This window comes from Brienomyrus brachyistius, unplaced genomic scaffold (assembly GCF_023856365.1).
Source record: "Brienomyrus brachyistius isolate T26 unplaced genomic scaffold, BBRACH_0.4 scaffold35, whole genome shotgun sequence".
In the NCBI taxonomy this organism is placed as follows: domain Eukaryota; kingdom Metazoa; phylum Chordata; class Actinopteri; order Osteoglossiformes; family Mormyridae; genus Brienomyrus; species Brienomyrus brachyistius.
The window spans coordinates 1,066,910-1,081,426 of NW_026042310.1; the positions used below are offsets into that span (position 1 = coordinate 1,066,910).

The window sequence follows — 14,517 nt, forward strand, 5'->3', positions numbered from 1 at the left end:
GAGCACCAGGTTGCATCACTGAGGGCTTCACCTGGCCAACCAGCACCAGCTCCCTGACCCATCGAGCCCAGCAGCACCTGCACACGCTATGATGAAAAATAATAAATAACACACACTGCAGATCCTACTGTGTGAGACCCCCCCCAATCATGGATGAATGAACAACTTTTCTTCATTGCTTTAAATTTTCAAGAAATTCAAACCTGGCCATATTCTCGTCCAGTCTGCTGCATAAACTGCCTGAGGCAGCAGACGTAGTTGGCTGGACCTGCCTCATGACCACTTCTGTTCTTCGGCTTGCTGCCTTGTCCCTGGGGGTGCCTCTTCCCCCCGTGTTATCGTATGGCCTTTCTGAATCTGAGCTGCATCTACGTTATCAGTGTAACAAGTCATCTTAATAGTGATGCTTAATTAATAAGAAAACGATTGAAAACGTTATGTCTAACGAACAGTATTATACGTTGTCCAGAGATGTTTAATTAAGAAACTTACCTTCGATCATAAGAGATGGCAACCAAACCTGAAGAGCGAATTTAATCAGACTCTGGCGCCGTCCCAAAAGATACTTCAGCAGGGCAGCAAGATGGGGGAAGTAAAAAAAAACGCACTTTATTTTTAAAGGTCATGACTTGTCAAACCTAGTCCGCTACTACTCATGCGCATGGTTACGACTTCTGCTGACGGTTACGGTATATGTACGGCATCGTGTCACATTTCATCCTTTATTGATTTTTGTTGCCAGCAGGATGTTTGAATGCTAGAGGAGAGACGCAGAAGTTACCGTTAGAGAACGTCGACAGCGAGAGGAAAGAGAATATTTAACGGATAATGATGGAAACATTCGACTTTTAGTCCGCTTTAAAAGATTTTATTTCGCACAGGGCATTTATGCCCAATGTGCTTCAGAAAGAGCGACGTAAGATACGGCGTATGGCCGTCAATTTTACAGTCAAAGGTGACATTACTTTAATGTTTTTCTCCATGTGCTAAATGAAATAATCATTATGTATTACACCCATCTCCATGTGCTGTGGAGCTCCAGTTACTTAAACTGACCCGCTGACATTGTGTTTGATGACCTCTTATCAAAAGGGGAACTTGGTAAAAGGGGAGAGGCTTGGTAAGTGATGCAGTGCCCCCCCCCCCCTCCCCCCCCCCCGGAGTGATGGGCACAGGAGTGGATGCCCCTTGCCCATCCCCCCTCCCCCGTCTACTGCCAGTTGTATGAAATATCCATTTCTTTGTGTGCACATAAAGTGCACATTTCCTGTTATTAAAATAGCTAATTTGGGGATTAAAGTATATAGAATGAGACAATTAACCTTAATATTTCAAAGGTCTTCACAGCATTTTTGCATTGTAATGAAATTAGTGCAGTGGTTAGCGCTGTTGCCTCACACCTCTGGGACCCGGGCTCAAGTCTCCGCCTGGGTCACATGTGTGTGGAGTTTGCATGTTCTCCCCATGTCGTCGTGGGGTTTCCTCCAGGTACTCCGGTTTCCCCCCACAGTCCAAAAACATGCTGAAGCCAATTGGAATTACTAAATTGCCATTAGGAGTGTGTGTGAGTGTGCCATGTGATGGGCTCACCCCCCATCTTGCGTTGTTCCCTGCCTTGCGCCCATAGCTTCCGAGATAGGCTCCGGACTCCCTGTGACCCAGAAGGATAAATGATTTGGAAAATAAATGGATGGATGAAATTAGCACAGGCTGCATAAACAGCATATTTTTCTATCAACAAATGTTGACCAAAAACTCTGTAAAATAAAACATTCGACTCTACTGTCACCTTCTGGTGTTACAGGGTACTGCAATGAATTAACAAATCGACACAATGGTTGGGGGCGGGACAGGGGTGCGGTGCCGGCACGGTACTCCGGTTTCTCCCCCACAGTCCAAAAACCCGCTGAGGTTCATTGCAGTTACCGATTTTTGCACTGACAACTCATTGCTGCCAGTCTCTGACTTTAAGTCTTCAATCCACATGCACTTTACATGTTGTTCACTGATTACATACTGTAAAAAAAATATTTTGGTACGTTATGTTGATGTTCTGTGCACTTTATAGTTCGTCCCGTCCTGTATTGTTTGTCCAATGCACGCAAGGGACAGTGGGAAACGTAATCTCCATCTTTATATGGCTAGTACATGTAAAGGAATTGACAAAACTCTCTGACTCTGACTTGTCTGTAGGTGTACTTGTATGAGCAAATTGTGTGTAGGAGTACAAGAGCATAGCACCAAATTTTGGGGCCCCACACACATTAAGCCCAAGCCCCCCTTTCATACCTACCCCCCCTTTCCCTCTTATTCTCCCTCAAAACCCCTCCCAAGAAAATAAAGGCATGGAGAAATACATATTATTCAATTTTTTCAATTCAATTTATTTTTATATAGCGCTTTTCACAACAAAGTTGCCCCAATGCGCTTTACAGGAGTGTGTTGCGGAACATCCTTAACAGAGATAACGGCAGAACACAGAAACAGTGAAAATGGACAAATGAAAGAGAAAGTCAGATGACAGCGGAGGAGAGGAACCAAAAACCCCCAACGGGGAGAAAAAAAAACCTCTGGGGGTCCAAGGTCAACTGGCAGCCCAACCCCCCTGGGCATACTAACATTACTGGATGAAGGTAGAGAAGTAGCCGGATTGTTTGCTGAGAGCAAGGTGTGAACTGTGATCCGGTCCTAGTTAAAGTCCATCAGTGAGACAGTCCTGCACATAGGCCTATGTCGGGTGGCTGGATGGAAGCTGCACTGACATCGTCATAGATCGCAGTCTCATCTGTGATGGCACCCTTCCGTAGACCCTGATGGCAGCTCAGAAGGTGCCCCCTCGGGCACCCTCCAGACGTGAAAATATTATGTATTTAATATGCTATATTTAGTCATTTCTGCAGTTCTGCTTACAATTGAATCTCTTTGCGTCTGACAGATTGTCTGGCTTTAGTCCTACGTCTTCTGTCAAATAATCCTCTATATTCTTCTCTCTTGGGTTATTTTCCTGCATTGTCTTTTTCACGCACCATGTATCACACGGCCGAAAGTAGAGAAATGCAACCATTAACATTAACAACACAACAAGGGCTATTTACAATTGCACGTGGGGCATGGTGGGGAATGGTGGGGCATGCTGGGACATACGCCCCACCCGTGCTACACTGCCCCCTCCTCAGAGGTCGACCGTCCCGGCGACCACCACCCCCAGTCCCCACCTCAGTTCTGATACGAGTCCCGGGATCCTGCTGGCAGCCGATGACCTCCGATGACGGGGCAGGTCACTCCCTGAGCACTGGCGTGGCTAGCTGCTGGCTGGCGCCAACCCTTCTTCTGTGCCTTCAGGGCTCCTAGCACAGCTTCCAGGAGGTCCACACCCAGCGACTCCCACAGCCAGGCTGCCTTCTTCAGCGACAACCAGCGCAAGGGGTTGCTGGAGCCTTCCAGCAGTGCGGGCCCCTCCTGGCCTCGGCCCTTCTCCCTACCCTGCTTAGGAGGGTCCAGGCGTTGTGGGGCGGGCGGCCCTGCACAGCAGCTCCCACTCCAGTCGCGGCCCCGTAATGCTGCCTCAGCCTGGCATGCCTGTCAGTCGCGCTCCTGCTCCCAGCTGGCCAGAGAACCCGGTTCCACTTAAATGGCCAGGTTATCCCACAAATAGATTTCTCTTTCCAAATGGCATCGGCATATTCCGGGACGAGAATGCCAAGATTCATCGGGCTCAGAAAAGACATGGGGCTTCATGTAGCCGTGGTTGTTGCAGCAAAGCAAGCCTCATAGGAACAGCTACTCAGAATGGCTGGAGAAACGTCCAGAGATCTGTTCTGAGCAAAGTGGTGCACAAACTCCAATAGGGCTGGAAAAAATGATCAAGCCTGCAATGCTACCACATCCAGGATGAGCTCTCGGTAGTGGATGGACTGCTTTTAAAACAGGACTGGATAGTGGTGCCGACAGCGATGGGAGGTGACATGCTTACCAGGGGACATGAAGGGCCTTTGGGGGCAGAGAAGTCGAAGAGCACGTCAAGCACTCTGCAGGCCACACATGAATTATGATATTGATCAGATGGTCGGTGAATGTGCCAAACGTCAGCAATATTACTACAAAAAGCGAAAGGAGCCGAATCATCGCAGAACTTCCTTGGAGGACCTGGGAAAAGGTCAGACCTGACATTCAGCTACAGGCCAAAGAATATTTGTTAGCCGTAGATTACCTATGAAATTACCCAGAAACGGCATTAATAACTAGCACTTCATCCGGCAGCATGATTACCCTGTAGTCACTGTTAACTGGGCTTGGAGTACCTCTCGCAGTATAGTGTCTAATAACCACCGTTTACCAGCTATGGATCTCAGGCATCTGCTCCTTGTTATGAGTTTGAACACATGACCATGACTCTCTGTCCACTGGCCAATGGAAAAGTGGTTCAAACTGTCATCAAGGAGACACTGTCATCGGGAGAACCAGTCGGAAGAGCATATCTTGGAGCTGAGGGGGAAGCATCTGAAGGAAACCCAATACGATGGATGCATACGGCCTTCACGCATAGAGTCCACTCTGGGCATCTTAACATTTAGTATGTTTTCACAGCATATTTCACGGTGAGCTGGACTTTTCTCCAGCGACTTTTCTCCCACACCTCTGCAAAACGACTTTTATCTCCAATTGCTTCAGCCGATATGGATAACGATACTTGAATATTCACAGTTCTTGAACGTTACTCTTAGCCAGCACATTTAAATTTGATATGTTGGTCACTCTGGCCCATGGAAGACAATTAATTACTCTCTATGCTCACGTAAATTGGAATCGCCGATTACTACAGCTTTTTCACTGGGCCTCTCAGTGGGTGTTTCACTCAATGGGAAGAATGTTTTTTGGGAACGCAAATCGTGGAATGATGCCCAGGGGAATAGCTAGGCATTCTGAGCCCCCTTTATATTACACAATTTAATAATTTTATGTATTCAAGGGCCCCTGTAAAGTGCTGGGGTCCCTGAATCTGTCAGGGTGTCCATGCCGCTCCCACGGCCCTGATGATGCCGACGTACATTTGCATTATTTTTATTATGACTGCACTGCCCTGTCGTCACACGTTCACCTTGATGCGAAGTGTCTGCTGCTCTATATCGTCATACTGCGTCATACTGTCCAGACATATCGAGCTGTTCGAAATTTTAAAAAGTAACACTGTTCCGGCATTTTGAAATCTTGGCAATTAAATTCGGCGAGTGAGGTGGCGTGTCCTGGCTAATTTTGTCGTAACGATCTCCATACACCTCAGCATGCCATAGCACTGCAACAGTTCAATAAATACAAAATTCTCAATTTAAGTTCTATGCAGTCGAACATGTACTTTTAACAGAGTGACCAGAAAGTACAAAGTGTAAAGTTAGTGTTGACAGTTTTAAGCAGCTGTATTGTATTAGTGGTATTGTCCGTATTAAACACAGAATATATATTTCACGGTTTTTATAAAACTTTTTTTTTTTTATAAATATGTATTATTGCACATTGTAAACAGAATCTGCATAGTAGTCTGAGAGCACTGGGGTAAAAACTGTTCCTGGCTGTGTGTGTGCGGATTGACTGAAGGCAGGAAAGAGAAAAGTGGCAGTCCTGGATTGCTGGGAGTGGTGTGCCGATGATCTTGCCAGCCATTTCCGTCACTTTTTGTACTGCACATACTCAGGACAAGTGACTGGGATTTAGACTGATCAATCAGAAACTGACAAATCAGATCATAACCCCAGGTTCATGTGGATACTTACAGCTGGAATCCGGCCCCAAAAGATACCAGAGTAGAGATCTGGTTCAGGACAGTACAACATAAATTGCCATGAACTAGAATGGAATATAAAATGTTTATTTTTATTTTTATATATTTATATATATATATTTTAAGAAACACCCTGGCTAACTTTGTCATATATATTATATTTTATACTATAGGAGAAAATATTGCACAGCGGGTAACAGATACCTAAAGAAAAAGCAACATTTATAGCTTAATGCAAGATAAAAAAAAAAGTCATAAAATTACATTTACAGGTCTGTGCAAAAGTCTCAGGCAGTGAAATTAACAGTTGAAACAAAACAAAAAGCTATATGTAACAACGAAAAAATAGAAAACCCTTCTGTTCCCCAAAAAGTTCCTAATGTACCTTCCGACGGCTGCATTAACACCTCCTCAGGGTCACCCCAGCCATTCATGTGTTAAGTTTCAGCACCAGCTCAATTAACATAACATGCAAATGAACTGCATGCTCAGGTAATACTGTATTTATTGTCATGTTGGCATCACTGTCATACCTGTATATCTGCATATCAGTCCCTGAGTGCCTTTAAGAGGTTATAAAGCCATTTTCCTTCCCATGTAGTACCTGTGCATTAATAGAATTAAATGGCTTTCAATTGACAAACAGAACTTCATTAGCACTAGTTGCCCTTATAGCAATGAGAGTGCAGACAGTTGCCCTGATAGCATTAGCATGGAAATCACAGCACGCAATTTTTAAGTTTGCCTGTTCTCTTAACGTGTAGGGAAACACGATGTAGCGCCATGCCAGTCTGGTTACGCCATCCAGCACAGAAGGCACGACGGAGCTGAAGGCTGGGAAGGATATCCCAATCTTTGTTTATAGCAGTTGAAAAGCACAAAGTCCCTAAGTTGACATGACCCTGGTTACTAGCAGGTCCCAAACCATCACCAAACTGAGCTGGCTGCAGAACCACCAGCTGATAGGTTGAAATGCACAGGGACAAGAAAGAACCGGTGAGCTGTGTCGATATGCACGGATTATCTGAATGAGAAAGGATATATTATATATATTGTTCATTATTAGCAGTATCTCACATAGCGATGTATTGATACCTTCTTGATAACCTGGACCATGAAAATGTCCAACATCCGACTTCAAAAAGTATCGTACCACAGCTGAACAGCTGCAAGTGAATAACATATCCACTAGCGTTGGACGATAAAGGCAATTCTCATAGATACTCTACAAAACAAAGAAATTTTCAAATAAATACATTTACATTCAACTAATAAGGCTCATGGTAAAATAAAGTGCAATCTCAAAATAAGAAAGACATTAATGTAAACAGAAAAACCCCATATACAGTCCTGTGCAAAAGTCTCAGGTAATGAATCTAACAATAGAACATATGCAGATTAACAGTAACAATAAACTAGAATTTCTTCTGTTCTTCAAAAAGTTAGTAATGTTCCTTTGGATGGCTGCATTACTGGTGTGTTCGATTATCTCTCTCCAATTCGGAACTTGGACGAAAACGTCAAACGAAAAACGTCACTTCCCGTCGGAAACACGCCTCTTTTGACGATGTCGGACAGAATTTTCTTGTCTGAGTTGCCCCCTGTGACGTAATTTCAACATGGCGGTTTGTAGTTTGCCTCTCGAAAAAATATCGCTATGAATGTACATGTTATGTAACATTTTATAAAGCTTTTAATGTGGTTTGACTAGTTCGTGTTTCTTGTTTGTTTGTCTCTCGGAAATAATAATATTCTTACTCCAAAACTGCTAAAACATAAAGCAACAACACACAGCAGCGTATTCATGGAGGCAGCCATGTTTGTTCCGAGGTGTGGTAGCTCGAACGGGAGATTGTCGGACGTGATGTCACTCAACTTGGAATTTCCGAGTTCCGAGAGATAATCGAACGCACCATAACACCACCTCAGGGTCACTCCACCCATTCCATTCATGTGTTAAATTTCACGACCAGCTCAATTAATTAACAATTATTTAAACAACTCAGTGAGATTCTGATTATCCAAACAAGGTGAGGTAATGCTTCAGTCAAGTCAAATACATTGGTGTGGTGGACAAGCATATATACACAATAATACTGTCACAGGTCAGAGACTCATTCAAGTTTTCAGCAGGTGTCGGATCGGCCTGCAGTTCATTCCTTTGTCGGTTCATCAGTCTGACTCTTGCATAGTCTTGCATGCATAGACTCTTATTGCTGTGATTACCGTGATTGATAACAGCAGAACAGTCTGTTTCATTGAGGGCTCACTTGAAGGGGTCCCTGAAGAAGTCCCTGCAGAATGAAGAAAAATAATTGTCAATAGATTTCCATATGGACATAACACCTTCAATCTCAGGTCTCGGTGAAACATCCAGTAGGGTCACATCACTGAGCAAACAGCCCAAATTAGAGCAGCTGCCCAACTGACCCTTTACTGTTAAAGGCCTTCCTCAATGGTACAACAGCAGGCCACCATGCCACTCAGATCCACACCCTAAGCCACCCCACCCGCTGTCCCCTGAACACCCAATAAAACACAGTACTAAACATTCTCTATAATGGCTAATAACACAGGAGGCCCACAGTGTGGTGACTGTCTGCTGTAAACTGCAGGTACTGGGCGGCTCTGCACAGCCAGCATGACACTGACATCTTCACCCTCAGCCTGCAAAGAGCCGCTCGCTCTACACAGCCCTGTGTCCCCTCTGATCCCGCGTTAGTCATTAAACAACTGGCATCACTCGTAACTGAAGGATCAGAGAATGTAGGATTCAGTCTGGGGCAGAAGCATGTTTATCACACAGGGTACAAACTCACCTGGAGGGTTTTCATCAGGAACTTCTTTGTCTTTGTCTTCATACGTTTTGCAAACAAGTCTCTCTGGTTGGGGATGGAAAAGAGACACAAAATCAGCTGGTTCTGAACAAAATAAACAGTGACACAGTCATCGTCGTCATTGTTACAAGGGTTGTTAGGGTGGTTTGTTAATGATATGACAGAAACACTCCTGAGTGTCGGTTAGGACACTGAATGGAAGAGACGGACCTCGGGATGGTAAGGATCCTGGCTTTATAACCTCTTACAGGCACTCAGGGACTGATATGCAGATATACAGGTATGCAGATATTACAGCACTAACAGAAATATACTTATAATCATTGAATAGCCCATACAAACATGTAACAAATCATGAAAAACGGTAAATGCAGTGATACCAATCCCAAATGCGACATCAGACAAACTCGCAATTAGCTATTCCCTTAGCTTTTACGCTACTTAGGCACCATCGTACAGGGAGATCGCATTTGCGAGGCATAACACACAGGGCTAATAGCCCGTAATTACCAAACAGAACGGCAAAAGCTTACAGCCATTAATCATCCGACACCGACTCGAAAACTAAATGAATAATTTTTAAACTAATCTGCAGCGCCGCAACCCCAGAATTAAGCCCGCATTACCGGCTTCACTGCTGCTCGGTTTCCATATACATCAACAACAATACTTACTTTGGTCACGTATTATCTGGGCACGGGGCAAAAATTAACAGCGCGCGCATACAGAATCTGCACTAACAAAAAACTGAGGAAAAGGTTTAAATGGAGTTCCAGGGTGGCGCTGGTCTGCGATGCACGTGTAACTTGGTAGCTCGTCTTCAACTATCCCTTAACTTTCAATAGTACCCTGACAAAATCAACCAACTCTAATGCAAAGTCCAGCATAATGGCACAAGGAAAGATGGGAGGCAAACGAGAGGGTGATTTCATGTCTCCGGTGAAAGAAAAGAAAAAAACGGTGTTAACTATCTCAAAGGAGGACCTGGAAAATGCTAATCGCTTCAGCAGTGAAACTAGCTTTGCTAGAACAACAGAACGATCTGAGGCTGATACAGACCTCGATGACAGAGGCAGCCAATAACAATTACCGCGGTGAAGTTGGTTTTATGTTCAATATTCGCTACATTTACTGACATCTAAACTGCAATGATGGTAATTATTTGCAGATTAGGCTCCACAAATGAAGTTAAACGAGGAGAATATTTTACGCTTTAGTTATTCTCCAGCGATATGAATTAAAAATACAAAGCAAGACGGGATCGAATATCCTTCTGCTCACATAAAACTGCCGGAAAACTTAGGGTCCGTCTTGAAAGTGCAATGCCAGTCACCATAACACCACTTGTACAGTATGTGTCCTATAACCGTCTATCAATATTGCTGTTGGATAAATTGTAATACCTCCATTTTTAAACCAATCAACATCAAACCAAGTTCAATGAGTTCCTCTGGCCCTCATCTTTCACACCCTATGAAGAAATTCACACTCATCTGTTTTCCAGAACACCAGCTCTATGTGACCAATAACCGTGTGTCTATATTGCGGTTGGAGAAATTGTATTTCTTCTTTTATTTTTTCCCTCTTTTTTTCATAGCATAACCCAACCATCCATCCATCCATTTCCTGAAACTGCTTATCCTTCTGGGTCATGGGGGGTCTGGAGCCTATTCTGGAAAATATGGAGGCAGGGAACAACACAAGAATGGGGGTAAAAAAGAACCTCTGCAGGTCAGTATGCAAGGCGGAATCTCAACTATTAAAATGAACATTTTGCCCCATATAAATTTTTTTGTTCTTTATGATACCCCTTGCTCCCCCTCCAAAATACATATAGGAAATGCATTCTCTCATTTCACAATTCATTTGGGGAGGAAAGCGTCCCAGAATTAAACTCGCAACTTTACAAAGAAGCAAGATCACTGGAGGCCTGGCGGTCCCAAATTTAAACTTTTACTACTATGCCTTGCGAATTAGACCACTGCAGGTATGGAGACACCAGGCTACCCAGGCACCAGGCGGGCCATAGAGGCAGAACGTGTTAGACACCTCGGTTAGACGACCTGCCCTATTCAGGTATAGGTCGTAAAGCCACCCAGCTGCGTCATGAGAGTATCATAGTTAACTTTAATGTTTGGGAAAAAAATTAAAAATTACTGGGTGCAACAAAAATATTTCATAAAACATCTGCATTATGGAAGAACTATTATCTTCAATCAGGAGGTTAGCCATTTACATTCTCTGCATGGGCCCATGAGTCTGTTTGCGGTGACTTATTTGATAATACTGCCATGCGCTTGTTTCGAGACAAAACAACTGATGTATGAAGTGTCAGATTCACTTGCTCTACCTAAGACTGAGGTCCGCAATGAAAGCATATCGGGTGTCCTGGAGTCAGCCGATTCCAAAGTTAGAGTCCAAAGTTTAGAGGCCAATTTTAGAGTCCAACATGCACTGATCCCAAACAGTGCTCAAGAGGGACTGTAACGGTTATTTATAATACTTTAATTCACCATCATTCCAAAAAGACCTAGCTGTAGAAAGGATGTGGGAAAGGGACTTGAACACACTTGGTGTAGAACTTTTATGGGAGAATAACTGGGGAAACCTAGATGCTTCCAAAAATCTCGCACATCAACTTATACACTAAGTTAATACACAGAGGATACACAACTCCCCTAAAATGTTTCAAGATGAAACTACTCTCAAGTTCTAATTGCACTCATTGCCCAGATCAGACACTTGGCACAACAATGCATATGTTCTGCGAGTGCATTACAATCAGATGCTTCTGGCATGAGATATTTTCTATAATATCCTCACTACTTAAGAACATACAACCCAACCCCTGCCTCCTCAATGACGATTCACAGCTATCCCTGCAGCAAAAAAAATAAATAAATATATATATATATATATATATAAGATTTTGGTTCTACCCTAATCTACCTCTAACACAATATTGGTTAACTGCTTATCAGTACATCACTTCAACTGAGTACTGATAACTGCTTATCAGTACATCACTTCAACGTACCGCTTCAACCGAGTACTGATAACTGCTTATCAGTACAACACTTCAACTGAGTGTACAAATGCACGCCACCCAGGCTTGGTCTTGGATGACTCGATCCATTCAAGACTTTAGAAAACGAAAGATCTGTGGTTAAATTTAAAGGTCTGCTATAATACGCTCTCCATTTCATTTAATTTGATGCAATGAGGGGAATGCTCCGCATGTTTTTGTAATCTCAATTTGTACCAGCTCTCTGTAATCGACTACGGTCACTATCTGCTTCTTTTGTAATCTTTATATCGTACTGTACTGTGTGGCTTATATGTTCATATGTTACGTATTCAAAAAATAAAAAAATAAAAAAAAACAGGAAAAATATGGCTGCTCCCTCTAACCGGCAACTGGCTGAACTAAACACATCACCAGCCGAGGAGCCCTTAAAGGAACCCGGTCTAACTGCGAGTGGAGTCCTCCCGCAGGCAGCCATTTACACGGGCATCATGCCACATACAAAAGAAGAAAAAAAAAAACAAACAGAAAATGGCACATGGAAGAAATTCCAGATTTATCCATCCACCCATTTTCCAAACCGCTTATCCTACTGGGTCGCGGGGGGTCCGGAGCCTATCCCGGAATCAATGGACACGAGGCAGGGAACAACCCAGGATGGGGGGCCAGCCCATCACAGGGCACACTCACACACCATTCACTCTCACATGCACACCTATGGGCAATTTAGCGACTCCAATTAGCCTCAGCATGTTTCTGGACTGTGGGGGGAAACCGGAGAACCTGGAGAAAACCCCACGACGACATGGGGAGAACATGCAAACTCCACACACGTGACCCAGGCGGATCCAGATTTATCATCAAACCTACAAATGTATAAAAATACATTAGTCCCCTTGGGTAACAATCGTATAAATGTGTGTACGTGTTTGAGCCTGAGATCCTGCCCAGTAGCCTCCCACAAAAAACCATGAACAGTCAATGCAAATGAACTGCATGCTCAGGTAAACTCCCCGAAAATAAAAGTGGTCGGATCGGACAATAGAGGTACAGACATTATTTCTTGTACACAGGGCCAGTGTGACTAAATATTGAGGCAAACTGACATGCTGATGGCATCTTAACTGGGGAATTCCCTATTATGCAGTGGTTTTTGCCCAGACAATCAGGAGATACTGCTACTCCCTCTGGTAGATGCCTGTTGCCAGAAAGCCGTAGTCAGAGCCTGTATGTGAACCAGTACAGCCTGAGTTTGAGCGGCTGGTCTCTAATGCTGGACCGACATCAGAACATTATTGTAGAAGAATGAGTCTTGGGAGCCTAAATCAGCTCATAAGCCACATAAGTCAGTCATCATAATAGTCAAAGGAAGAAGATAAACTTCATTAATGCCAAGAGGAAACATCTGCATACAGTAACAGGGTATAAAGAACAGAAACACGCATACAGTGCAAAATAGTGCACAGTACAGAGAGTAAACGTGCAAAAAAGTAAAAAAAAAATCCCTGAAAACTCCTTCTCTTCTAATCCTTCCGTTTATGGTCACTTGAACGACATTATGCCGTACCGCACTGCCATGACTGTAGGCTATTTATGTGGATATGTGTAAAGACGTCTAAAATGTACATACACAACATCCCATGCAAAATCTGATATTTATTAAAAATGACAGGAAAATTGCATGGGAAGTTGCATATGCACATTTCTGGATTTGTTTTGTGTAAATGCTTCTTTGAAATAATTCAGACTCCAGGCCTCCTGTGATCAGGCCCATCAGACATAGAGCTGACAGATTAAAGGGTGTGTCGTGTCCAACAAGCCTGACGTCAACATGAAAGCTGCTTCAATTAAACATAGTAAAGTAAAGTAAATCAGCACAAACCTTCAGGTGGGGTCTCTGCAGCCCTTCGCTTCCGGCCTCCTACAGACACACAGGAACACAAACAGCAGAGTCAGTCTGAGCCTCAGAGCTACAGCAGTGTGTGTGAAACGCAAGATGACCAGGGGGCCTGGGAAGAGACAGGAACTGCAGAGGGGGGTCCCTACTGCTCTCATCTTCTGGGTGAGGGCTCTGCTCAACAGGGCAGGGAGGCAGGCTGAGCTGGAGGAGGCTTTGCCCCACAGGGACGGGGTCTCCTGAGGTCTGAGGTGGCCGGTCAGAGGGTTTACTTACCTCTAACAGAAAGGCGAATCCTCTGCATAACTGCACCATTGATCAGGCACTTATATCCCCCCGCATCCTGGATCCGGACATCATTAATGACCAAACCGAAGTTGTTCTGTTGGATGGATTGAAGCTGAGTCCGATTCACGAAGTCAGGGTGTTCACACAAAGTCCTATTTTTAAATGAACAGGCAGTCCAGCTTCCATAAATCCACAGCACCTCCACTTGATTGGTGTCATTAACTGCAGGTCCATCACAGGGCAGTGTGGCAGTCGCTCCAGGAGAAACATCTACAATTGATTAACATACAGAACAAAGTCATTAAAAGATCAGTATTATAATTACCCATAATTCCAGCCCTCCACACTGATTGGCCCATTCATTATGCCTGGGGTCTTTGTCCTAATTACGTATCACAGCTTATATTCAGCAAAATCAGTATCATCACACAGAGCAGCTACAGCGTAACCAGGCAGCTAAGTTACAGGAACACAGTGAGAGACCCGACTGCCCCCTATAATGGGGGGGATTTTACAGGCGACACCCATGTCAGACACTCACACCATCATATAATTCATAAAACAGATCAGAATTAACATATACAGCTAATTAGCCCACAGAGTCAGTGTGAGGCGTCTACTCACATAAGTCAGTGCCGAAGACAGCAGGGTGATGGGGTCCAAGGCAGAGGAGCAGAAGTCTGACCACCCACCT

General features: G+C 44.0%; 1 protein-coding gene across 1 annotated transcript in view; it reads right to left on the reverse strand.

Moving 5' to 3' along the window:
• LOC125721669 (uncharacterized) overlaps positions 1–14,517 on the reverse strand; it is a 101,484-nt gene that overhangs the window by 40,553 nt on the left and 46,414 nt on the right. The window contains exons 8-10 of the mRNA XM_048997605.1: positions 14,023–14,093; positions 13,812–13,917; positions 13,521–13,559 (exon numbers count right to left, since the gene is read on the reverse strand). Coding sequence (XP_048853562.1) covers positions 13,521–13,559; positions 13,812–13,917; positions 14,023–14,093 — 216 coding nt within the window. The remainder of the gene's footprint in view (positions 1–13,520; positions 13,560–13,811; positions 13,918–14,022; positions 14,094–14,517) is intronic.